General features: G+C 44.0%; 1 protein-coding gene across 1 annotated transcript; it reads right to left on the bottom strand.

Annotated features, from left to right (window-relative positions):
- Positions 1–1,223: 1,223 nt before the first annotated feature.
- LOC100494804 (catalase) lies at positions 1,224–27,481 on the bottom strand. Its single transcript, XM_002934083.4, has 13 exons — positions 27,407–27,481; positions 18,962–19,130; positions 16,807–16,917; positions 13,360–13,490; positions 12,940–13,044; positions 11,640–11,765; positions 10,641–10,832; positions 9,170–9,322; positions 8,350–8,485; positions 7,643–7,773; positions 6,066–6,173; positions 5,570–5,656; positions 1,224–1,753 (listed from the first exon to the last, which is right to left on the bottom strand). The coding sequence occupies exons 1-13, from the start codon at positions 27,452–27,454 to the stop codon at positions 1,712–1,714; spliced, it is 1,539 nt and encodes a 512-aa protein (XP_002934129.2). The 5' UTR covers positions 27,455–27,481; the 3' UTR covers positions 1,224–1,711.

Here is a 27,481-nt window from a genome sequence, read left to right as displayed (position 1 = left end):
TGGAGCGTTGTCTAGACTGGCATATTCCAGCCAGGGGTGAAGCCCCTCCCCTTGGTAGGAGACAGCTGGCATTACGAGCACTGGCAGTTCTCAGCCCTATGTGCCAAAAGGTTTATGTTTATGATGAAGACAATGGTATTTTAAGACAGTAGACAACTGGTCTTTAATTTTGTTTCTGGTTATTGAAATAAAGAGGGCCTGAATAAAAAAAAGTTAATGGAAAAAATATTTTAAAGGACAAGGAAAGTCATATTCATGTAGTGGTGCCAATGTGTTAGGCACCTTCTCAATTAATATCATCGTTTAGCTCAAAGCCCAGGCAGGGCTCCTCTTTACTGAAGAAAGCTTCAGCCCCAGGTACCTTCTATAGTGCCACCATCTTTGAAGAAGATCCGGTCTGCACATGTGCCCTACTATGCTTTTCTTCCTTCTATTCTCTGGGACCAATACAATAAATGGTTCCATTAGCTTGTTCCCCCAGCCTTTCCTGTACAATAAGCCTAGTAATTGGTATGGAGGGGGTCCTCACCTTTCCTGTACTAATAAGGGGCAATGCGTGAAATCCTATAGACCAGCAGTTCTCAACCTGTAGGTCGGGACCCCTTTGGGGGTCGAACAACCCTTTCACAGGGGTCGCCTAAGACCATCAGAAAACACATATTTCAAATGGTCTTAGGAATAATTTTATGGTTGGGGGTCACCACAACATGAGGAACTGTATTAAAGGGTCACGCCATTAGGAAGGTTGGGAACCAGTGATATAGAAGGTACAGATTAAGTCTACTTTGTGCCCTGTCCTCTCCTTCCCCAACCCTGGTCTTGCATCTGCTTTGCCCACCCCCTGAACACCATCTCTTCCAATACAACGGCACTAGACCCCCTAGGAACTATGTACCCTGGCTGACCTTATGGGGATCCACCACTGGTCTGAGGAAGGTGATTATATTGATTGTGGGTACGCCTCCATAGCGAATGTGGCCTTCCTTGTTTAAAGGCACATTTGATAGTCAATTTGTTTAACAAACCATACATACAGATTTTCAAATTATTATAGAAAAACACTCTCTGCCAGGGTCGGACTGGGCCCGCCGGGAAAAATCCCGGTGGTCCTCGGCTCTAGTGGGCCCGTCCCTTACCTGTGCTCCCCCTGCACGACCGCTCCTCCCCTGACGCGTTAAACGCGCTCGGCGGAGTACGTCGGGTGGGGGGCCCGGTGAGGGGGCCGCTGCGGGGGGGGGGGGGTGTGCAGTGCTGGGCCCTGGGCGGGAGCCCCGGTGGGCCCTTCACCCCCCAGCCCGACCCTGCTCTCTGCCTCATACTAAACAAGAATTAGAAGGTGTTGCTATGAATTTTTTGTATACCAGGCACCTGTTTTTTCTTTGCTTGATCATGCTCAATAGGTGGTTGAGGCAAGGGATATCACTTGCCATGCTAGGATGGACGATGACTGGCACTAGCAAGCTCTGAGAGTCTGCCTGGCACACTTTGCTATGATATATAATATAATATTAACCGTTTGTGCCAACCACCCATCAAGCACCAATTAAAAGCAGGAAAAAAGGGACAGGTGCCCGCGTGTGGCTAATATCTGTATTATCTGTATATCAGAGTCCATGGAGAAGCAGAGCTTGTGGGTTATCCGGTGCCAGGTGCATCAATGTGTTATAAACATAATAATGTTGTATCATTATCACAAGACCAAAGTTTCATCTCAGTAGTGCTTCTGCTGGTAGAATATAGGCTTCGACTCCTCCTAGAGAGAAAAACAAATGTTGTTTTATGATTTACATTAGTATATAGAGTTTAAAGGAAAATTATACCCCCCAAACAATGTAGGTCTCTATAAAAATATATTGAATAAATAATCTTATATGTTAAACCCTGCTTCATCTAAATAAACCATTTTCATAAAAATATACTTTTTTAGTAGAACAGGTATGGGATTCGTTATCCGGAAACCCATTATCCAGAAAGTTCCGAATTACGGAAAGGCCATCTCCCACAGATAAATAAATTCAAATAAATAATTCTAATTTTTAAAAATTATTTCCTTTTTCTCTGTAATAATAATACAGTACCTGTACTTGATCCCAACTAAGATATAATTACCCCTTATTGGGGGCAGAACAGCCCTATTGGGTTTATTTAATGGTTAAATGATTCCCTTTTCTCTGTAATAATAAAACAGTACCTGTACTTGATCCCAACTAAGATATAATTACCCCTTATTGGGGGCAGAACAGCCCTATTGGGTTTATTTAATGGTTAAATGATTCTCTTTTCTCTGTAATAATAAAACAGTACCTGTACTTGATCCCAACTAAGGTATAATTACCCCTTATTGGGGGCAGAACAGCCCTGTTGGGTTTATTTAATGGTTAAATGATTCCCTTTTCTCTGTAATAATAAAACAGTACCTGTACTTGATCCCAACTAAGATATGATTAATCCTTATTGGGGGCTTAACGATCCTATTGGGTTTAAATGATTTTTCAGTAGACCTAAGGCATGGCTATTGGGTAATTCTAAATAGAATGTGGTCATGTGATCTCTGAGGGGGCACACAGCCCATCACTAAATGGCGGCTCAATGGAAAGGATGTAAAAGGGCAATATTTACTGATAAATATATTCCAGTTTGGCGAGATTCTTTAATAGGTCACTTAACATAATATAAACTATCTGTTGGTTAAGTATTCATTCTGGGGGGTACAAATTTCTTTTAATCAATAAAGTTACACAATCGCGCTAAGTCATGGAGGTGGGAACTTGATCGCAATAAAAATGGCATCATTCCATTTCTTTTCAATGAGTTATATAAATACCCTGCTGTGTAGCCCCGGGGGCAGCCATTCCTGCACTAGTACAGCTGGGGTGTTTGCTACAGAAACCCTACTATAGTTTATATAAATACCCCGCTGTGTAGCCCCGGGGGCAGCCATTCCTGCACTGGTACAGCTGGGGTGTTTGCTACAGAAACCCTACTATAGTTTATATAAATACCCCGCTGTGTAGCCCCGGGGGCAGCCATTCCTGCACTGGTACAGCTGGGGTGTTTGCTACAGAAACCCTACTATAGTTTATATAAATACCCCGCTGTGTAGCCCCGGGGGCAGCCATTCCTGCACTGGTACAGCTGGGGTGTTTGCTACAGAAACCCTACTATAGTTTATATAAATACCCCGCTGTGTAGCCCCGGGGGCAGCCGTTCCTGCACTGGTACAGTTGGGGTGTTTGCTACAGAAACCCTACTATAGTTTATATAAATACCCCGCTGTGTAGCCCCGGGGGCAGCCGTTCCTGCACTGGTACAGTTGGGGTGTTTGCTACAGAAACCCTACTATAGTTTATATAAATACCCCGCTGTGTAGCCCCGGGGGCAGCCGTTCCTGCACTGGTACAGCTGGGGTGTTTGCTACAGAAACCCTACTATAGTTTATATAAATACCCTGCTGTGTAGCCCCGGGGGCAGCCATTCCTTCACTGGTACAGCTGGGGTGTTTGCTACAGAAACCCTACTATAGTTTATATAAATACCCCGCTGTGTAGCCCCGGGGGCAGCCATTCCTGCACTGGTACAGCTGGGGTGTTTGCTACAGAAACCCTACTATAGTTTATATAAATACCCTGCTGTGTAGCCCCGGGGGCAGCCATTCAAGCTGGAAAAAGGAGCAAAGGCACAGGTTACATAGCAGATAACAGATAAGCGCTGCAGAAAATAATGGTGTTTTATCTGGTATCTGCTATGTACCCTGTACCTTTTCCACTTTTTCCAGCTTGAATGGCTGCCCCCATGGCTACACAGCAGGGTATTTATATAAACTAATATTGTTGTGTGACCATTACAAATTGATCAGGGACATTATGCACCCATTTACAAGATATTACTCATCGCCTATGTACTCTGTTGAACCAGTGACACCTCTTAGCACCCAATCATATCGCTCTGTGATTGGTATCAACAATCAAGCAGTTGCATTGTTCTGTGATCAGATACATCACTTATTCTATATTTACATTGCTCTGATACATATTTATATTAATTACTATTATTAACACATGTTTATAAAGCACTTACATATTCAGTTGAACAATATGAAGTTTTATACATCAATTATACATAATATACACAATACTGATAAATACAGGTGGTCAGGTCTGGAGTGGGATACAAAATAGGCCCTGGCACCTCAAGTAAACAGGGGCCCAAGGAGGGGCACCAGCCCAATAAATAGTGACTGTCTATGGTATCTTACAGCAGCCTCTCTGGCATTTGCCTGAAAACACTGATTGCCAGTCCAGCAGGTGGTAAAGAGAGCCCTGATCAATAGGGCTTACAATCTATGACATTCACTGACATTGCTCTGGGAGATGCAGGTAAAAGACTATCTGCATTAACAATAGGGTGCAAAAAGGGCCTGACAGTGGGGTATAAACAGGGTTGTAACTATAGAGCAGGGCCGGAACTAGGGGTAGGCAGAAGAGGCAGCTGCCTAGGGCGCAACGATTGGGGGGGCCAGGCCGGAGTCTCTCCTGCCTACCCCTAGTCAGTTTCGCGTCACATTGCACGTCGCAACGCGCATTGTGCTCCCCCCCCACCCTGCACACTCGTTTGTGCGCATGCGTGCCAAAGCCAGAGGGGGGGGAGGGCGCGATGCAGGGGCGAGGTGGCCAACCAGGTTGCCTAGGGCACCCGGTTGTCTCGGCCCACCCCTGCTATAGAGTAAGCAGCCCCTGGAAGTATTGGTGGCCCATTGTGGCACTACTTATGCCACAGGAGATAAATGAATATGTTGAAGGACATAGATAAACTGTAGGTGTTTTTATTAAAAAAAATCGTATAACTCTATTTAAGTGGCTAAGGGTATGCGGCAGGCCAGAGAGGTCTCCATTGCTCAAAAGCAATAATAATAAAATAGAGCGAGCCCAAAATAGATCAGCTAAATTAATCCAGGGTATGGGGGATCTCAGTTATGAAGAAAGGTTTGCCAAGTTGGGTTTGGAGATGGCTTCAGATGGGGAGTTTTTTGTCTTCCCCTGAATGAACTTGCAGGTTTTATTTGGCCAAAACATGTCAACCCCAGTTACTATGATACTAAGCAACCACATTGTCCAATGTCCCACAACCCTTTTCACCAAATCTTTCAAAACCCCTGCATTTGGGTATTTTATTATTCCACTGCAGTTGCTCTTATTTTTTTGGTGAAAGATCTAATTCTCTGCACTCTTGGTCTTCAGGTAATAGGAGAGGTCTCATTGAACACTGGACTCTTCTGCAGAGACATCTGCCTAAACTGGACCTTAACTAGACCACCTGTATGAGAGAGCAGAATGTGTGGTAAGGCATAACGCACTAATGCACCCCTATATTTAAGGTAGGAGAGGGGCTGGAGAGGGGGGACTAAGGTACAGCAGACCCCACAGTCTGGGCCCCCCTGATGCCCAGGCCCCTCGTGACTGCAGGGTCTGCTGTATATATAGTTACGCCACTGCATACTACACATACATATGTGTTTAGGTAAAGGAACTGATTGGCTTTGCTATGGAGACCCTTTTGCCATCTATTTTACCTTCTTTTGAGAAGCAGCTCTCAGTTTATCCAGTTCTTTCTGAACACGGGCCCCGTAATCAGGATCAATCGCTGCAAAGTTCTTTACCTGAAAAAGGTAGTATGTTATAATATATGCTTTAGGGCACCCATTTATCCACAGCCATCGACACAGTTCATATAGCCTAGGCCCTAGTGGTCCTGCTAACTTTGGAGCTGCTTCCTGAAGTTAAATGGCATGGATGGGGCCAAAAAGGGTATCATTTGGGGGTGAATTTTAAAATTATGTTACCTGGTGATGGGCAACAATTGGTCTAAGGCAGCCATATGTAGGCTGATTGGGTTTGCTCTCTAACCAATCATATCAGGGGCCAAATGATGGCCATATTATTCCCAAATTGTGCTGGCTGCACCTCTTCTATTATTTTCCCAAGGGCCCAAATCCCTTGGGATCAGAACCCCATGAGAGGCTGGCAATAAGATCCCCCCAACCCATGAAGCAAATAATAGCTTCTCACAGATTTGTCCTGGATGAACTGAAGCGCTCCTGTAAGGCTGCTGGCGATGTTCTGGCACAGCTCCTGCTTCTGCTTGTCGTTCAGGACTTTCTGGTAGAATTTCCGCACCTGCAGTAAAAACAGGAGTAGAGTGTTAGCTCTTGTGCATGACCCTCTTTTTTTCTCTCCTTTTTTCTATCATTCCCTCTGGCACATCATCTGTTTGTTATACAACTACAGCAATGCAATCAGTTACATGAGATGACTGTTATGTGAATATGTGTGATTCAGTTACACAATAAACCTTCTGTTTGTAATTACACAACTCCCGTTATCTTAAAGGTCAGAGGCTGATCAAGCAGTGAAGGGAAAAATGTCCCAGATTTATTGATGACATAGTTAAATAATCTTCTAAAATGGGCAAAAAATAAAGGCACGAGTTATACAGGAAACTCATAGTATCACTCATGTATTATAAGGGATAATGTACCCCCTACTGTAAATGATAAGGATATTAGCAGTCACTGAGGGGTTCTGTGCCCATATAAAGGCACAAGGCTGCAGGCTGAGTTATACAGGGAACTCTGAGTATCACTCATGTATTATAAGGGATAATGTACCCCCTACTGTAAATGATAAGGATATTAGCATTCACTGAGGGGTTCTGTGCCCATATAAAGGCACAAGGCTGCAGGCTGAGTTATACAGGGAACTCTGAGTATCACTCATGTATTATAAGGGATAATGTACCCCCTACTGTAAATGATAAGGATATTAGAAGTCACTGAAGGGTTCGGTGACCATATAAAGGCACAAGGCTGCAGGCTGAGTTATACAGGGAACTCTGAGTATCACTCATGTATTATAAGGGATAATGTACCCCCTACTGTAAATGATAAGGATATTAGCAGTCACTGAGGGGTTCTGTGCCCATATAAAGGAACAAGGCTGCAGGCTGAGTTATACAGGGAACTCTGAGTATCACTCATGTATTATAAGGGGTAATGTACCCCCTACTGTAAATGATAAGGATATTAGCAGTCACTGAGGGGTTCTGTGCCCATATAAAGGCACAAGGCTGCAGGCTGAGTTATACAGGGAACTCTGAGTATCACTCATGTATTATAAGGGATAATGTACCCCCTACTGTAAATGATAAGGATATTAGCAGTCACTGAGGGGTTCTGTGCCCATATAAAGGCACAAGGCTGCAGGCTGAGTTATACAGGGAACTCTGAGTATCACTCATGTATTATAAGGGATAATGTACCCCCTACTGTAAATGATAAGGATATTAGCAGTCACTGAGGGGTTCTGTGCCCATATAAAGTCACAAGGCTGCAGGCTGAGTTATACAGGGAACTCTGTTTCTTTTGTATGGTCATGGAACTCCTTTGTGACTTTTAATACCCTTATATTTTACAATTGGGGGTACATTATTCACTACATAATACACCTGTGGCACAAGTGATATTACTAAGCACCAATAACGGTTGATATCAGCACCATAAGCACCATTTACAAGGTGTTAATAGTTCTTGTGTATTAGAATTACATGTTAAAATACACAGCAATTATAAACCCTAAAAAAACACTACCTGGAAATTGTCATCCGTCTCTGCATTATGATACCGGTCCACATCTCCACTGACATGGAACACCATCTCTTTATACTCAGCCTTGTCTTTCGGCCCTCCAAAGCTGTTTGGGTAGTAGCTTGGTGCATTCCCTACATAGAGGATAAATAGTGAGAGTCTTGTCCCAAAAGCTGACTTTGCATCACTCACAAACATGGATCAGACCCACTAATGGGGGAGGACTAGGACTGCAGTCAAAGGGTCATGGACATGGGTAGGTTCATATACCAAAGGAGTATTGCATACACTACTGTGTGTATATATATATATATATATATAGCAGACATTCTGGGGAAAGCTCTCCATTGTGAGTAAAAAAACATGGAGAGCGGTATTAGTTAGGGTGAGATTTGGGGCAAGTGCTTATTTGTGCCCTGGGTACCCCTGGAACTATAGCAGGGTGACTGTTACCCCAATGTTTCTATATATCTGTAACCTTGTTATGGGCTAAGGGGGCCCAGCCTGAAGGCCAGTTAGGGGGGGATTTGGGGTGAGTGCTTATTTGTGCCCTGGGTACCCCTGGAACTATAGCAGGGTGACTGTTACCCCAATGTTTCTATATATCTGTAACCTTGTTATGAGCTAAGGGGGTTATAGTTACACAAGGCACCACTTAATGAGCAACTCTTACAGTATCTGCCGCACTGAGAAACTGCAGGAAACGTTACCTTGGTTGTCTATGACCATATGTCCATCTCTCTCATAATTTGCCACCTTAACACCTTGGGGGCGGTTGACGGGGATTTGTGTGTAATTGACTCCAAGTCGATACCTCAAAGCATCAGAATAGGCAAAGAGACGCCCCTGCAATGAAAGTGACAAACAGGCTGCAGAGTAGCACGAGCAGTGACAGAGTGATTTTGGATGTCCCTGGATCTTATCTCTAATTTAATTTTGTAACATTCTGCCTTGAGAAACTGCACAGGGTTTATTTCATAATCTCATGTAATGCCAGAGTCTAACTGGCAGGGTCACAATTCTTATGGAAGTTCAGCATGGGCAACAAACCTTTTTTTTTTTTTTGATGAATAAATGAATTTCAAATAAAGGGAAAGTATACCCTATGTATGAATATTGTCTAAATGCCTTTAACCAGATTATGGAGCAGCAATTGGGGTCACTGAGCCAAAAATTACTGCTCTGTAAAGTTGATTTTATTTACTTTTTATTACTTATCTTTCTATTCAGTTCAACCCCTCTACTATTCATATACCAGTCATTCTCTCCAACCACTCCTTGGTAACTAAGGTAAAATGCACCTTAGCAACCAGATAACTGCTAAAATTCCAATCTGGAGAGCTGCCTAACAAAAAGTAAAATAATTAAAAAAAAAACTACCAGTAATAAAAAGTGAAGACCAATGCAAACTGTCAGAGAAATAAATATACTTTAGTTTTTATATATTCTGATCCTGAAGAATACTGTGTATATATATATATATATATTTTATAAAGATACAAGAGCAGAATATTCCTTTTGCCAACGTACCTGTAGCACTCTGTCGGGGCTCGGCTCAATCCCTGGGACAAGGTTTTTGGGTTCAAGAGCGATCTGTTCCACGTCAGCAAAATAATTAGTTGGGTTCCGATTTAAAACCAGCTTCCCCACTGGAATCAGAGGAAATTCCTTTTGGTACCAGACCTGTAAAGGACAGAAGAATAGAGCATTATATATAACAGTTATTGATGATTTCACCATGTAGGACAGTTACTTCAAGGTCTGAGAAATATTTCATTTAAATTGTTTAAACATGCCAAACAAGTATTCTATGCACAGTTATAGGACCCATTATCTAGAATGCTCGGGACCAAGGCTATTCCGGTAATTATATCTTAGTTGGGATCAAGTACAGGTACTGTTTTATTATTACAGAGAAAGGGGAATAATTTAACCATGAAATAAACCCAATAGGGCTGTTCTGCCCCCAATAAGGGGTAATTATATCTTAGTTGGGATCAAGTACAGGTACTGTTTTATTATTACAGAGAAAAGGGAATCATTTATCCATTAAATAAACCCAATAGGGCTGTTCTGCCCCCAATAAGGGGTAATTATATCTTAGTTGGGATCAAGTACAGGTACTGTTTTATTATTACAGAGAAAAGGGAATCATTTAACCATTAAATAAACCCAATAGGGCTGTTCTGCCCCAATAAGGGGTAATTATATCTTAGTTGGGATCAAGTACAGGTACTGTTTTATTATTACAGAGAAAAGGGAATCATTTAACCATTAAATAAACCCAATAGGGCTGTTCTGCCCCCAATAAGGGGTAATTATATCTTAGTTGGGATCAATTACAGGTACTGTTTTATTACTACAAAGAAAAAGCAAATCAGTTTTAAAATTCTGAACCTTTTGATTAAAATGGAGTCTATGGGAGAATGGGCTTTCTGGATAACGGGTTTCCGGATAACGGATCCCATACCTGTATATATAGTTTCTATACAGTATTCTATATACAGTTTGTGTTCAGCCGTATATAGAGCCCTGTGTTTCTTAACCTTTTTCTATCATGCTCTGTTATTACAGGAGTCTTCCAAACAATAAAACAGATAACCATTGAAATAGGAATTTGGAATCAATTAGGTTTTTGTTCAGCAGCTCTCTAGTTTGGAATTTCAGCAGCTATCTGGTTGCTAGGGTCCAATTTAAACTAGCAACCAGGCAGTGGTTTGAAAGATAGACTGGAATATGGATAGGGGAGGGACTGAACATAAAGATAAGTAATAAAAATAACAATTAAATTGTAGCCTCACAGAACAATAGTTTTTTTGGCTGCTCAGTGACCCCCAGCTGGAAGCTGAAAAAAGGCCAAAGAGGAAAGCAAATAATTCAAAACTATAAAAAATAGAAAATGAAAACCAGTTGAAAAGTTGCTAAGAATACGTTATTCAATAACAAACTAAAAGTTAACCTGAAGGTAAGCCACCCCTTGAATGAATGTTTCATTTCTCACCTTTGTAACGTCGAAAGGGTTAAATGGCATTTTTTCAGCCTGCTCAAAAGTCATGATCTGGATGGAGAACGTCCATGATGGATAGTCTCCCTTAGCTATGGCCTCAAGGAGATCTCGCAGTGCATGGTCCGGGTCGCTGCCAGCTATCACTTTGGCTTGCTCGCTGCTTAGGTTCTTTATGCCCTGGTTGGTCTAAAGGAAATAAAAGTGTGTAACTTCATTAATTTGCCTATTGTAGAAGAATTATATAGAACTAGTTCTAAGGAGAAATATCTAGGCCTTCACCAAGGCTTGCTGGGGCAGAGCGCTGGCAAAACCTTCTCAATTATGTCATAGTGATGTCTTCAGCGCCCACAGTAGGGCTTGGCAAGAATGATGAACAATAGTGATTAAGATATATACTATATACTTTGCCTTTGTACAAAGGGACTTAAACCAATATATATATCTGTTATGTCATAGACAGGTAATATGCTGCATTCATAGTTGAGCTGATGAAATGTTTGGCACTAAGAAGGACTGAGAAAGTTGCTTAGACTAATTTGGAGATTCACAAATATGTCTCCTTTGGTGGCACAAAGCCAACCTGAAGGCCAATGCCACCACAGAGGACTTTAGGTGGAAATTTTGGGATGAAAATGTTTTGATGTATTGGACACAGTTTGAACTATAGCAGAATGGCTAGACCTTTTACAGCTTAAGTGTAACTGCATCAACAATTTGAGCTAAGGTGGGCCAGAATAAACCTTGGACTGGGTCTTGGAAAATACTCTATGAATCTAAGGAGAGAGAATCCATCCCAGGAGGTCTCAGCCAGCACCCTTTGAAACCTTGGAGATAATCCCAGTCTGTGCAGAAATCCACATAAGTAAAATTAATCGAACAACAACATATTGAGGTACTCCCACTTGGCTTTATCATACTGCCAGGCTTGCCCATTGGTCTCTCAGTGGCTCAAGCGCAATGAATCCAAAATGGAAGGAAAAGCTCCATAGTCACCTTGTAGTGGAATTTGCAGTAGACAGGCTTTCCGTCTGCATTTACCAGCTTGAAAGCATGGTTCCCGAATCCGTGCATGTGGCGATACCCATCGGGTAGCCCCCGGTCAGTGAACAAATGTGTGATCTGCATGGGGGGCAGCAAAGCGCTATTTAGTATATACAATAAAAATATTAATTGATTAAACCCATGGATAAAATAACTTTACAACTCATGGACGTCTAAGTTCTTTATAAGTTATGGATTCTAAGTCTTCATGCCCTTATTAGAGTTCCAGCGTGCAGCCTACAGGGCTGCCTTTCATCAGACATTGCTGCACAGATCATAGATTATAATATACCTGATGGATATCTTTGGTCTGGGGCCAACTAGAGTCTGGGGCCACCATGTTTCCTGCGGTGGGCCAGTCTGAGCCTGCTTTCTAATGTTCAGCATGATAGAACTGAACATAGGGTATGGTGAGCTAGAATGAAATTTCAGGTACCATTACCCCAAATGCAAGTGTAATAGCTTTAAGGGATAGCCCTTAGGACCCATGTACCTGTATGGGCCTATATAAAAGCCTAAAATGTTTTGCACTACCTGTATCTAATGGTTGTCAGAATAGGCCCAAGGAGTCAGGTTCTCGACTGGGTTCTAGAAGATCCATTCTAGCACTGCTCAATATAATTTAGCATTTGGCTCCTACTGTAATGGTTCTTAGACCAGCAGGTCTGGTGTATAGTTAGCAAAGGAGACATGCAGTGTTATTAGCCTTTGTATATCCACAGCCTTTAAAGGATAAGTAAACCTTTAAAATAAGTTGATGCAAAATTGATGAGTGCTATTCTAAGCACTTTCACAATTTATGTTCATATGTATGTTATTTATTTAGGGTTAATGTATTGTTAATATGAACGTTATTTATTAAAGGTTAAAGTACTGTTAATATGAATGCATTTTGTTACAACAGTGCCACCTGCTGGTTACTTTCTGAACATGACATAGTCGAGGACGTTGTGGAGGAAGTTGTCAGGAGAAAGAAAGAGGGCTGATCTGATGTTCTTCTGGTTAGGAAAGGTGTGAGAAACGTTATCTGAGGTTTCTAATGTCTCCCTAACCAGAAGACCATCAAATCAGCCGCCTGTCTTTCTACTGACAATGTCCTCGACTACGTCATGTTTGGAGAGTGACCAGCAGGTGGCGCTGTCTTAACAAAATGCATTCATATTAATGGTACTGCTCTGCTTTGGTACTGGTCTGGGAAATACATGTCTGTAGCTACAGTATGTAAATACCATCCATCTCTAACATCACTTACCTCGTGCAAGGTCTCCGGGCACAGGCTTACAAAATCCCAGAACATGTTGGGGTCTTTCAGGTGTGTCTGAGGGTTCTTCTTCTGGGCATGAGCAAGAGATGGGAACTAGAAGAGACCAATCACAATGTTACCTGGCAGCAGGTGATGGTACAGACTTCCATTGGTAAATCCCCTGTTGCAATATGAATAGTCGCTCTCGAAGGAACACATTTGGATTTTTGCTCATAATATTGGGAAGGGATAGTGGGATAGCAGGTAGGGTAGGAGGTATAGACCCCAAGTCCCTGGTTCCCCCCCGTGACCAGTTGTGGGATCTGCTGTATGCTTGTTATACTACTAACGGGTATATACCAATGCTCCCACAATAGGGGGAATGCAGAACAGTCTATTCTCAGTGGTGCAGCAAAGCAATATATTTACCAAGATGGGATCCTTGATGAAGAACGCTGGCGTGTGGTTCCCTACCAGGTCCCAGTTCCCTTCCTCTGTATAAAATTTAATTGCAAAACCATGGGGTTCTCGTACAGTGTCGTTGCTGCCCAGCTCTCCAGCTGCCACGAAGTACAAATATTCCTTGTTACCCTCACATTAACACCAGTAATGGATAATGCACCAATTGGGGCAATAATTTTAATAGTTAGACACATTGGGGGACATAGGAATTACAGGAACTGTCTTTTTAAGGCTACAAACCTTGCAGTTACTATATATATGTATATATATCCCTTACTGCAGAGTATGGCACACACAGGCAGCATAGGGCAGGCAGAGTATGGCACACACGGGCAGGCAGAGTATGGCACACACAGGCAGCATAGGGCAGGCAGAGTATGGCACACACAGGCAGGGTAGGGAAGGCAGAGTATGGCACACACAGGCAGCATAGGGCAGGCAGAGTATGGCACACACAGACAGCATAGGGCAGGCAGAGTATGGCACACACAGGCAACATAGGCCAGGCAGAGTATGGCACACATAGGCAGCATAGGGTAGGCAGAGTATGGTACACACAGGTAGCATAGAGCAGGCAGAGTACGGCACATACAGGCAGCATAGGGCAGAGTACGGCACACACAGGCAGCATAGGGCAGGCAGAGTACGGCACACACAGGCAGCATAGGGCAGGCAGAGTACAGCACACACAGGCAGCATAGGGCAGAGTATGGCACATAGCGCAGGCAGAGTACAGCACACACAGGCAGTATAGGGCAGGCAGAATATGGCCCACACAGGCAGGGTAGGGCAGGCAGAGTATGGCACACACAGGCAGCATAGGGCAGGCAGAGTATGGCACTAACAGGCAGCATAGGGCAGGCAGAGTATGGCACACACAGGCAGCATAGGGCAAGCAGAGTATGGAACACACAGGCAGGGTAGGGCAGGCAGAATATGGCACATACAGGCAGCATAGGGCAGAGTACGGCACACACAGGCAGCATAGGGCAGGCAGAGTACGGCACACACAGGCAGCATAGGGCAGGCAGAGTACAGCACACACAGGCAGCATAGGGCAGAGTATGGCACATAGCGCAGGCAGAGTACAGCACACACAGGCAGTATAGGGCAGGCAGAATATGGCCCACACAGGCAGGGTAGGGCAGGCAGAGTATGGCACACACAGGCAGCATAGGGCAGGCAGAGTATGGCACTAACAGGCAGCATAGGGCAGGCAGAGTATGGCACACACAGGCAGCATAGGGCAAGCAGAGTATGGAACACACAGGCAGGGTAGGGCAGGCAGAATATGGCACACACAGGCAACATAGGGCAGGCAGAGTATTGAGGGGTCTACTGGTGTGAAAAAATGAGGGGCTTTACCCAGGTGTGAACAATACAGGGGCTTGCAGCTTGAATCTGAGGTGTGAACAATGCAGGGGGCAGTTAATCCCAGTACGGATAACATTTAAAGCTTACACAAAAAAGTAAGCAGTCACAGGAGCCAGGCAGATAGGGGCCACACAGAGGGGGGCAGCGGCCACCAGTTGGACAGCACTTGATTAAGGCAATGGACCAGTAGACTGATCCCTATATCCACTTATGAACTATAAAGGAGTGCCATCTTGTGGTGACATAAAATATTACCAAAATGTATTTTTGGTCTCATTTACCAATTCCACAGGCACAAGTGCAGGAACCCTCCATGGAGCACAGTGCTGTGGGTGCCAGGAAACCCTGATACGTCTCTCCTGTGTCTTGCTTCCACTGGCTTGATGGGCCAGCTAGGGAGTGTCTATGGGGAGTGTCTATGGGGACTGTCTATGGAGAGTGTCTATGGGGACTGTCTATGGGGAGTGTCTATGGGGACTGTCTATAGGAAGTGTCTATGGGGGGTGGAGTGTCTATGAGGACTGTCTATGGGGAGTGTCTATGGGGACTGTCTATGGGGAGTGTCTATGGGGACTGTCTATGGGGAGTGTCTATGGGGACTGTCTATGGGGAGTGTCTATGGGGAGTGTCTATAGGAAGTGTCTATGGAGGGTGGAGTGTCTATGAGGACTGTCTATGGGGAGTGTCTATGGGGAATGTCTATGAAGAGTGTCTATGGCTAGTGTCTATGGGGACTGTCTATAGGAAGTGTCTATGGGGGGTGGAGTGTCTATGAGGACTGTCTATGGGGAGTGTCTATGGGGAGTGTCTATGGGGACTGTCTATGGGGACTGTCTATGGGGACTGTCTATGGGGAGTGTCTATGGGGAGTGTCTATGGGGACTGTCTATGGGGAGTGTCTATGAGGACTGTCTATGGGGAGTGTCTATGGGGAGTGTCTATAGGAAGTGTCTATGGCGGGTGGAGTGTCTATGAGGACTGTCTATGGGGACTGTCCATGGGGACTGTCTATGGGGACTGTCTATGGGGAGTGTCTATGGGGTGCCAGCAAACCAACCCCAGAGTATCCCTCTAACTTATAGCTCAGCCAACGCAGACAGTGCCCATGTGCAAAGACCTGTGACTAAGGGTGCAACACAAAGGCCCCTTATTAATAGATTATTCAAAAGACACATCTATATATCACTACTATATTCTAAGTAGCCCCTACACGATTAATGTCAATTAAAACCCAACTTACACTTTTTGAAAAGTAAACATAACTTTGCAATATACATCAATTATAAAATATGCAGCATTTTCATGATTTGTTATTTAATACTATGGTTTGGAAAAGTTCCCTAAGCCCCGCCCCCTGTTCCCCTGCTGATCTGGCTGACTACTTTGTGACTCAAATAAAATGTAACAGTAGTCGCCTGCCTTTAGCCTGCCTTCAGCCTGCATCCTCCCAATCCCACAATTCCCTGCACACGTGATGCCAATAAGGAAAGTAACATCACAGTGCAATGCATTGTGGGTTATGTAGTTCCTGCATGCTTTCTGTAAGCTGTGGAAAAGTTGATATAATTTGTAACATCAATGTTTTAGTCCCTCCTCCCCTGCCAGGATTTTAAATGATGCAGAAAGAGCAGAACTGCTTTGCAGCTGGATTTCAGCATATAAAAATGGTATTTATTCCTACTTTTTGAAGGAACAGATTACAGTGATATATTGTGGGTTTCCGTGTTGTGTGGGTCTCCTTTAGCAAATTTTGGTTTGGAAAACATAATTCCCCTTTAAACATTATACTATGTACACAATCAGCTTCAACAATTACTTATAACAAATGGGATAACGAGATGTTACCACCAGGTGGTGCTCTTTCCTCTTTTATACTAGGAGTTTTAATTGGTTTTGGGAAAATAATAGCAGCTAAATATATTGCTTATGTTAATTTTCTATAAATTGACATTGCCCAGTGTGCTGTATTAGTGTATCATCTGATCACAATTACCCCCCCAATCTAAATAACTGTATATAAACATTATCAGCATCACTTACTTGTAGTGGAGAATCGCACGGCAATTGGCGTTTTTTTCCCGACGTGAGAGAAGACCTTGGCCTTGCAGTACTGTGTGATGTCATTCGTCACCTCGAAGTAACCGAAGGCTCCTGTAAGGGAGGGAATACCTGTGAACTGGGGTTTGGGGAAAATGGTACCCAGAGGCACAAACAGCCCCCCCAGCCCAATAAATAGTGACTGTCTGTGGCACCTTACAGCCGCCCTGGCATTCCCAGTACCCAGAGGCACAAACAGCCCCCCCCCAGCCCAATAAATAGTGACTGTCTGTGGCACCTTACAGCCCCCCTGGCATTCCCAGTACCCAGAGGCACAAACAGCCCCCCCAGCCCAATAAATAGTGACTGTCTGTGGCATCTTACAGCCCCCCTGGCATTCCCAGTACCCAGAGGCACAAACAGCCCCCCCCCAGCCCAATAAATAGTGAGTGACTATGGCACCTTACAGCAGCCCCTCTGGCATTTGCCAGAACCCACAGATTGCCAGTCCGGGCTAGAACCTACAGATTGCCAGTCCGGGCTAGAACCCACAGATTGCCAGTCCGGGCTTGAACCCACAGATTGCCAGTCCGGGCTAGAACCTACAGATTGCCAGTCCGGGCTTGAACCCACAGATTGCCAGTCCGGGCTAGAACCTACAGATTGCCAGTCCGGGCTAGAACCCACAGATTGCCAGTCCGGGCTTGAACCCACAGATTGCCAGTCCGGGCTTGAACCCACAGATTGCCAGTCCGGGCTAGAACCCACAGATTGCCAGTCCGGGCTAGAACCCACAGATTGCCAGTCCGGGCTTGAACCCACAGATTGCCAGTCCGGGCTAGAACCCACAGATTGCCAGTCCGGGCTAGAACCCACAGATTGCCAGTCCGGGCTAGAACCCACAGATTGCCAGTCCGGGCTAGAACCCACAGATTGCCAGTCCGGGCCAGAACCCACAGATTGCCAGTTCAGGTCTGAGGAAAGGGCTGCGAAGACCGGGGCTGGTATTATGAATTTACTGGCAATGTAGTTGTTGGTAAATTTGTAATACCCTAAGTTTCTGCCCCTGGCACATCCCCTTAAGCCCCCAATCTGCCCAGAACCTGGGCCAAACATACCCTTTTCTCTTCCACTTTCTCCTTCCCTCCAGACGTCCATGAAATCATAGCCCCACTCATTTTTGTCATCACCCCACCCATATTATATCTTGGACTGCCCCTTTTGTCACCGCCCCCTGTTGACCTGTAAATATATTCTTGAAAGGTGGCATCCCTAAATGAGCCCAAAGGCCCACAGCCACAATGATACTTGAACCCTATCCCAGAAAAAGAAGCAGCAATCAAAATACCCTTATTAGCCAAAACCATAAGGGCCCACTGTCAGCACCAAAGCAGATTCCTCTCTTTCTCTGGGTGCATGTTCCTCCATGTTCGCCTCACAGGACCAGAAATTATCCAGTTATGAACAGCACAACAAATTTAATCTTTTTAAAACTGCCCTTATTCACATCATTGGCACAGACCATGATTGCAACGTTTCAGGTCTACACGTTGTATATTAGCCAATTTATAGCCTGTATCATAGCGCCATCTAGTGGCCATTAATTATATACAAATCAATACAAGGTTACAAATAGCACAAATAGAAAATCAGTTGGAGTCAATCAATTAGACAAACAGTGGATGCAGTAGGGAAATTCAACCGTGGAGGAGACAGGGCTAAAGAGCTCCTATGCTGGGGGGCAATGTGGGTTAGGAAACTCGAGACCCTGGTCCCCCACAAAGAATATGACTTAACTGCAATTTTTAGATAATTCATTTTTAATGATAGAGTTAAAGTCTGAAGAAATGCAGTAGAGAGGAAGTTCTCCTACAAGCTAAGTGGACTTTATATAACTATATAACTGGACTTTATAGCTGCTGTGTGATTTTTTTTTTTTTTTCATTCTGTGCTATTTGTAACCTTGTATTGAGTTGTATCTAATTAATGGCCACTAGATGGCAGTATGATACAGGCTATAAATAGGTTAATAGACAACATGTGGTTAGCTTGGGTCAATGTAGACCTGAAACGTTGCTTTCTTCCCTTCCAATCAGACCTCTGCGGTGACATTCTTACCCTGGCCTGAAGAGCTTGCACTCTAAGCCCTGCATCTTACCTGCACCTCTTGCATGCACAACCCTCTCAGGAATCCGCTCTCTATTGAAATGGGCCATTTCTTCCATAAAGGCAGCATCCTGAATTAAAAGGGGCCCCCGGGGGCCCACGGTCAGGGAATTTCTCTTGTCTCCAATAGGAACACCCGAAGCCGTAGTCAGGAGACTGAGCTGCAGACGGATAAGGAGTAAGAAAGCAAATTAAAGGAAAAGTTAATCCTCAAAACAAAGCAATGGAAAATTGCTCTTCTGAGAACTTTTGTACTTTACACATTTTTTATTCTGGTTTAAAACATTAGGAGTTTTGTGCTATTCAGTGGCATGACTACTGGGGGGTGCGATAATACCCAGGCCCCACCCCCTTGGGGCCCCCTGAGGGGAGTTTCTCAATCAGCAGCGCCCCGTCTGTACTGGGTCCTTCTACCCCCCCCCCCCCCCCCCCAGCCTCCATGCAGTCAGGATATCTGCCCCCCCCCCCCATTGTTATACCACTTTATATATAGTAATACGTAAGGAAGGCTGCACTCAGACTCAGACTATTCGCTTAAATTACAATTAGAATAGTTACACAGTGACTGAGAAAAGGAAAAAAAATAACATTTAAAGCTGGAGAGATATAGGCTGGCATCTCAGCACTCACTTTATCCTCCACTCACCTTCCTCACTCACTTTATCCTCCACTCACCTTCCTCACTCACTTTATCCTCCACTCACCTTCCTCACTCACTTTATCCTCCACTCACCTTCCTCACTCACTTTATCCTCCACTCACCTTCCTCACTCACTTTATCCTCCACTCACCTTCCTCACTCACTTTATCCTCCACTCACCTTATCCTCCACTCACCTTCCTCACTCACTTTATCCTCCACTCACCTTCCTCACTCACTTTATCCTCCACTCACCTTCCTCACTCACTTTATCCTCCACTCACCTTCCTCACTCACTTTATCCTCCACTCACCTTCCTCACTCACTTTATCCTCCACTCACCTTCCTCACTCACTTTATCCTCCACTCACCTTATCCTCCACTCACCTTCCTCACTCACTTTATCCTCCACTCACCTTCCTCACTCACTTTATCCTCCACTCACCTTCCTCACTCACTTTATCCTCCACTCACCTTCCTCACTCACTTTATCCTTCACTCACCTTCCTCACTCACTTTATCCTCCACTCACCTTCCTCACTCACTTTATCCTCCACTCACCTTCCTCACTCACTTTATCCTCCACTCACCTTCCTCACTCACTTTATCTTCCACTCACCTTCCTCACTCACTTTATCCTCTACTCACCTGCCCACTCACTTCTATCCTCTACTCACCTGCCCACTCACTTCTATCCTCTACTCACCTGCCCACTCACTTCTATCCTCTACTCACCTGCACCACTCACTTCTATTCTCTACTCACCTTCCTTACTCACTTCTATCCTCTACTCACCTGCCCCACTCACTTCTATTCTCTACTCAGCTTCCTCACTCACTTTATCCTCCACTCACCTTCCTCACTCACTTTATCCTCCACTCACCTTCCTCACTCACTTTATCCTCTACTCACCTGCCCCACTCACTTCTATCCTCTGCTCACCTGCCTCACTCACTTCTATCCTCTACTCACCTGCCCACTCACTTCTATTCTCTACTCACCTGCCCCACTCACTTCTATCCTCTACTCACCTGCCCCACTCACTTCTATTCTCTACTCACCTTCCTTACTCACTTCTATCCTCTACTCACCTGCCCCACTCACTTCTATCCTCTACTCACCTGCCTCACTCACTTCTATCCTCTGCTCACCTGCCCCACTCACTTCTATCCTCTACTCACCTGCCTCACTTATTTCTAAGGTTCATTTACCTGTGTTTTTCTTCAGCTAATTATTATTTGTACATTCCCTATACTTACACCTATAACTTAATGGTTTGTGTTCCAGTTTATCTGCTTTAGGTGTGTGTATAGCAATTAAGAGAGGTATAACGTTGCTGTAGGGTGTTTGGCTGAGCCATTAGCATTGCTATTAGAGCAGTCATTGGCTGCGCCTGGGCTCACTCAGTGGGAGGCGGCTGTGAGTCACAAACGTACTGAGCATGTTGGGAGCGGTAGTTTATCTGAAAAGCTAAAGACTGTGGATTTCTGAATTAAAGAGGTGCTGCCACCTGTATTTATTATGATAACCTCATTTATTTTTACATACAATAATTCTCTGTTGATTTGCTGTAAGGGCTCTTACACTTGGGCGTTTGGCCTGCATCTGACACTTGCATGTGTTTGAATGAGTACAGAGGGATCTGGGTAAGTGGGCTGCGGCCCCTGTAGTGGAATGCTCAGGGTCTACTCAAGTTATAATGTGTTATAATGTGTTATTCTGAGACAAGCTGCAATTGGTCTTCATTTTTATTATATGTTTTTTTTTAATTATTTATCTTTTTGTTAAGCAGCTCTCCGGTTTGGAATTTGAGTGGCTATCTAGTTGCTAGGGTTCAAATGGTCCTAGCAACCAGGCAATGGTGTGAACAAGATACAAGAATATGGATAGGAAATGGGCTGAAGAGAAAGATAAGTAATGAAAGGTAACAATATAATTGTAGCCTCACAGAGCAAGCTGGAAAGCAGAAAAGTGACAAAAGGAAAGAAAATAAAAATGTAAGAGTGGGCCAGGTCTAATTTACAAGATATTCATGGCTCTATTGTATTTTATAGTGAATAATGTACCCCTATTGTAAAATATAGGAATAATATAAGTCATAAGGAGTTCCATGTACAGCGGGTACATTATTTATTATAATATACAAGTATTAGTGAGTCATGTGACAGAAATTACATCACTAAGCTCCGATTATAACTGATGACATCACTAAGCACCGTTTATAAGAATATAATTTACAGTTTGGTCCCATAGGGAAATGACCAAACTGTATATTATATATATATATATATATATAATATCCAGTCTGCTGATTAGGCCCAGTATAATCCTCAGTAAAGTGGGCATTAACACAGTGCAGGTACCTGTATGCGATGGAAATGGCCTTTGCTACTATTGGGGTCAGTAGAATTACCAGGGTGCAGGTTCTTACCAACACGGCTGTTTATAGCACCACATGGGGGCTAATAATTTTGGTTTGCAAAATCCCCTTATAAACTGCCCACTTTGAATTAGAAGCATTTGCAGGGGGGCATTTGTCTCACCCACATGGATTCAGGTATAAAGAATGTTTCTCGTCCTAATGAGGCTCATTAATGAGATGCCGCAAACTTGGTTATATAAATTAAATCAATAAATCATTGCAATTTGGTATCTTGGCTTTAAGCCAGTGCCCAGCCCGATGGGGAATTTTGTTGCTTAGTTTGGCAAATGCACAATACAAACTCATGTCAAGTAATGACAGGGGCTGCACCTCGTTGTCAAGCTTTGGGGGATGTTCCAATACTTTTATTGGGTGTGGGAAATAGTGGAAACCCAGGGAATCCCCTAGGGCTAAGGAAGCCCTTACTGTACCTGTCTCTATACTGCTCAAGCCAAGCACTTTGCCCTACTAACTAGAGTTAGAACTCACCATTGGATAAATCTGCTTCTAAAAATCCCAAAGGAATGAACAGAACGTGGGTGAGTTTTTATGTATTAAGCTCTAAACTCAGATTTTGATCAATTTGCCCTTTAATATCATATTCTGACTACTAACTAGCTGGAACTATGGAATATAGATGGAATACTAGACATTCCTAATAAGAATCCTAATGGCAGTGCCATATAGAGAGAAAGGCAGAGGTGCAATCTGTAAGTAGCATATCCCATGGGGCAGGGAGCTGAGAGCCGGTAACAGACTCCATCTCCTTATTGATATCCCACCCCTCTCCCACTAATGTATGTATAACTGGATTCATAAAGTTTCATATAGCGGGGCTGGAACTATTGGTAGGCAGAAGAGGCATGTGACTAGGGTTGCCACCTTATGGGCCAAGGCAGGGGGCAAGTCAATGGGAGCGGGTCCAAGACATCAAAGGTGGAGCAACGGTGTTAATGATGGCAGAGCATGAAGTCAGTGGGTTGCGTTCGAGAGAAAATAGTTTGAGGCCAGGCTAGAAAGGGAGCTGGGAGAGAGGATAGGAGGTGGGCTGAAAGATAGGTTTTACAAATTTACATTATATTTACAACTACATTGCCAGTTGGCAACCCTACAGGTGACTAGGGTACAATGGTGGAAAGCCGCTAGGCACATACGGTACCTTTTCTGTAGCTTACCCATAGTTCTGCCACCAACAAGTAGTAAGTGTGTGCTTAAGTACCAGGTAATAAGAGACACAGTAGGAAGGAAGTCCCTTCTCCATAGAGCTTACATTCTAAGTGGGTGTATAACATACAGGCACAAATAGGAGGGCAAGGAACACAAAGATTTGGCCAGGGGCCTTTAAGTTTCAGAAGTGGGGAGGTGATGTTCTAGTGCTCCAAATGTTAGGATTGGAGTTCTTTTTTGAAGGGGCTCAGAGAGTGTCCCCTATAGAGAAGCTCAGGGGAGGGATGGAATTCCCCCAAGGTTTTAGGTGAGACCTGGCAGTGGGTGTGGATGGTGTGAAAAGATGGAGGCTCTGAGAGCAGCAGAGGATACGGCCAGGAACGTACAAGGAGACGGCCAGGAACGTACAAGGAGACGGCCAGGAAGGTACAAGGAGACGGCCAGGAAGGTACAAGGAGACGGCCAGGAACGTACAAGGAGACGGCCAGGAACGTACAAGGAGACGGCCAGGAAGGTACAAGGAGACGGCCAGGAAGGTACAAGGAGACGGCCAGGAAGGTACAAGGAGACGGCCAGGAAGGTACAAGGAGACGGCCAGGAAGGTACAAGGAGACGGCTAGGAAGGTACAAGGAGACGGCCAGGAAGGTACAAGGAGACGGCCAGGAAGGTACAAGGAGACGGCCAGGAAGGTACAAGGAGACGGCCAGGAAGGTACAAGGAGACGGCCAGGAACGTACAAGGAGACTTGTGGAGAAATGTAGTGAGGAGCAGAGGGCATTGAATGTTAGCAGAATGGGTTGGTATGCTATCCTTTGCTTAATGGGCAGCCATGCTAAAGATTTTACCGGGGGTCAAATAGGTTGCCTCTAAGGAGAGAGCTTAAAACTGATTAAAGTGGAGTTAGTTTATCCAATAGGACAGTGCTGTCCAACTGGCGGCCCGCGGGCCGCATGCGGCCCTCGACCCCCCTCTGTGTGGCCCCCCCCCTGTCTGGCTGCTTTGATGGCTTAACTTTGTGTAAGATTTAAATGGTATCAGTACTTAGATTAACTGGCCCCCTGCATGGTTATCACCTCAGATTCAGGCTGTAAACCCTCTGTATTGTTTAAAAATGTAATCCCCTGTGTTGTTCACACCTTTTAATCTCTGCATTGTTCACCCCCTGCAGAGTTCACACCTCAGGCTCAGGTTGTAATCACCCATATTGTTCCCCTGTTCACACCTCAGGCTCAGGCTGTAATCACCCACATTGTTCCCCTGTTCACACCTCAGACATTGTATGCATGAAACACACGTGTAGATCAGGCAGAGTATGGCACACACTGGCAGCATAGGGCAGGGAGGGTATGGCACCCACAGGCAGCATAGGACAGGCAGAGTGCTGCTTGTGTATGCCATACTCTCCCTACCCTATGCTGCCTGTGGGAGGTGAACCTGGCAGGGGTTTGTTCTGGGAGTTTGTTAGCAGTTGGAAATAGCCATTAAATGGTCCCTAAGGTGTGTAATTATATGCTGGGGGTTGCTGTGCCATCCATAGGGGAGGAGGAGGCATATGGATTTAAGGGTGTGTCTTAATATAATTCTTTAACATATGAATGATGGTTGATATCCCTGCAGCGACCATTTTGATAAAATAGGTGTGGTTTAAAATGGGGGAGTGGCCAACACTGGCTTACATTAGCGGCCCTCCACCATGTATGCGAGAGAAATTCCGGCACTCGGCACCACAGAAGTTGGACAGCACTGCAATAGGAGATAGCTAGGAGGCAGTTAGAGATCTGGTTCTGAATGTTGGTGGTTAGAGAAGAGGTGTCCATGTATATCTGGATGTGATCTCCCTATAAGTGATATTTAAGGCCAAATAAACAGGTAAGGTCTCCTGAGTGCATACAGGGTAAGTACAGGGTAAGTACAGGGTAAGTACAGGGTAAGTTGGCGGCACAGATAAAGGAAGTAATACAAATCCCAGCAGCGCTATAAAGTACACACTTTGCATGCTGGTGACACATTCACATTGCTTTCCCAAGGTGTGCCTACATCATCATAATAAACAAAAAAATGACAGTTTTCTGGCATAGAGTCACATGATTAATCAGAAAGGTGGGGAATGTGTTCTGATAAATGGATTCAGCTTATCGTATAACAATATATTTGAATTAAATTCCAAAAAATACATAAATGGCTGCTTGGGGGCTGCTCTTTTCTGTATAGTCCCAGTGTTGCAGTCTCTCTCTCTCTCTCTCTCTCTCTCTCTCTCTCTCTCTCTCTCTCTCTCTCTCTCTCTCTCTCTCTCTCTCTCTCTCTCTCTCTCTCTCTCTCTCTCTCTCTCTCTCTCTCTCTCTCTCATATATATATATATATATATATATATATATATATATATATATATATATATATATATATATATATACAATATGGGCATACTTTATCACCAGATAAACAAAGCATGTTATAATTATAATTAAGGCTATATAATTTTCCTCAGATGGTACAATAGTATTGCCTATATAATTATATATGTATATATACAGGTATAGGACCTGTTATTCAGAATGCTCGGGACAAAGGGTATTCCGGATAAGGGGTCTTTCCGTAATTTGGATCTCCATACCTTATTGATACTAAAAAATCAATAAAACATTAATTAAACCTAATAGGTTTGTTTTGCCTCCCATAAGGATTAATTATATCTTAGTTGGGATCAAATAAAAGGTACTGCTTTATTATTACAGAGAAATGGGAATCATTTAACCATGAAATAAACCCAATAGGGCTGTTCTGCCCCCAATAAAGGGTAATTATATCTTAGTTGGGATCAAGTACAGGTACTGTTTTATTATTACAGAGAAAAGGGAATCATTTAACCATTAAATAAACCCAATAGGGCTGTTCTGCCCCCAATAAGGGGTAATTATATCTTAGTTGGGATCAAGTACAGGTACTGTTTTATTATTACAGAGAAAAGGGAATCATTTAACCATTAAATAAACCCAATAGGGCTGTTCTGCCCCCAATAAGGGGTAATTATATCTTAGTTGGGATCAAATAAAAGGTACTGTTTTATTACTACAGAGTCCATAATTTGGAGCTTTCTGGATAAGGGGATTCTGGATAAAAGATCTCATACCTGTGTATATATACTATGTGTATATATATATATACATTATATAGGTCAGGATAATACTTTTATGAGATTTTGGCTGTATAAAGTCACAAACACATATAATTATTTGCATTTTATAGCCTGAGCCGTCAGCCCAGCTCATTTTGTTAACCATTTCATTGCACTGTATCAGCAGGTTACTTTGAGAGTGAAGCCCTATATATATATATATTTTATAATATTGTATACATTAAGTGTGCCATATTATTTTTCCCTAGCAGAGAATGGAGAAAAGAACAAATCCCTGCAGAATTTGTGATGGGCTGATCGATTCATGGTCCAGTGACTAAATCACACAAGGAGCCTGTGCAAAGACTTTGGCCACAAATTGCAGTTAGATAAGGTCCTTGAGCTGATGGTTCCTTCCTACAATCTGAATAAAGACCATCATTTGTTCCCAATGGCCTATACCAACCCATGCCCACCCTAAAGTAAATGTGAATGTTTGCCTCCAACATATAGTTTGAAAAGTGCAGTGCTCCATTTTTGATGGATGCATTCTTGTCACCTAATTGGACCTGGTGCTGAGAACTGGGCCATGTAGTATTGGCGGCCAAAGCAAGTACTATTTGTCCTGGTCTTCTGCCCGCTATGCCCAAGCTTGCTCACACTGCCAGCCTATAGCTCTGTCTCCAGTTGTGCCCCCACCGCCCATTGTTCCTGAGACCTGGGCTTCATCCGCCTACCCCTAGATCCAGCCAGTAATTCCTATTCACTTTGTACGGGGTGGGGGCAATTTTAAGCATTATGTGCCCCTGCTATGGAGCTATTAAATACACAAATCAGTAGAAATCACCCAGCCTGCCACTGCTCTTAGGTGACTGTGTCAGTAAAACAGTGTTTCTTAAGCGTTTTCTCTGGGGAACCAAATGAGTTCAGTGAATCATCTGCACAACCGAAATCTTGGCACAGAACCAGTAATGCGCCTCATTTTAATGACTATTTTCTATCATAGAAATCATGTTTGTGTTGTCAAAGGGGATGATGGGGACCCTCCCTAGACCTAGTCCTGACCCATAGATTAAGTCCCTGCTGTAGATGTTACCTCTGGTTCGTGGATCTTCGTTTGTTGGTGCCCATATCTGCCAGCCATTGTGCCCCGAGAGCAGTTCAGTTTGAA

Source organism: Xenopus tropicalis, chromosome 4 (assembly GCF_000004195.4).
Source record: "Xenopus tropicalis strain Nigerian chromosome 4, UCB_Xtro_10.0, whole genome shotgun sequence".
Lineage (NCBI taxonomy): Eukaryota > Metazoa > Chordata > Amphibia > Anura > Pipidae > Xenopus > Xenopus tropicalis.
Note: the sequence above shows the minus strand (reverse complement) of the source record. Positions and strands in the feature narration are given on the sequence as shown.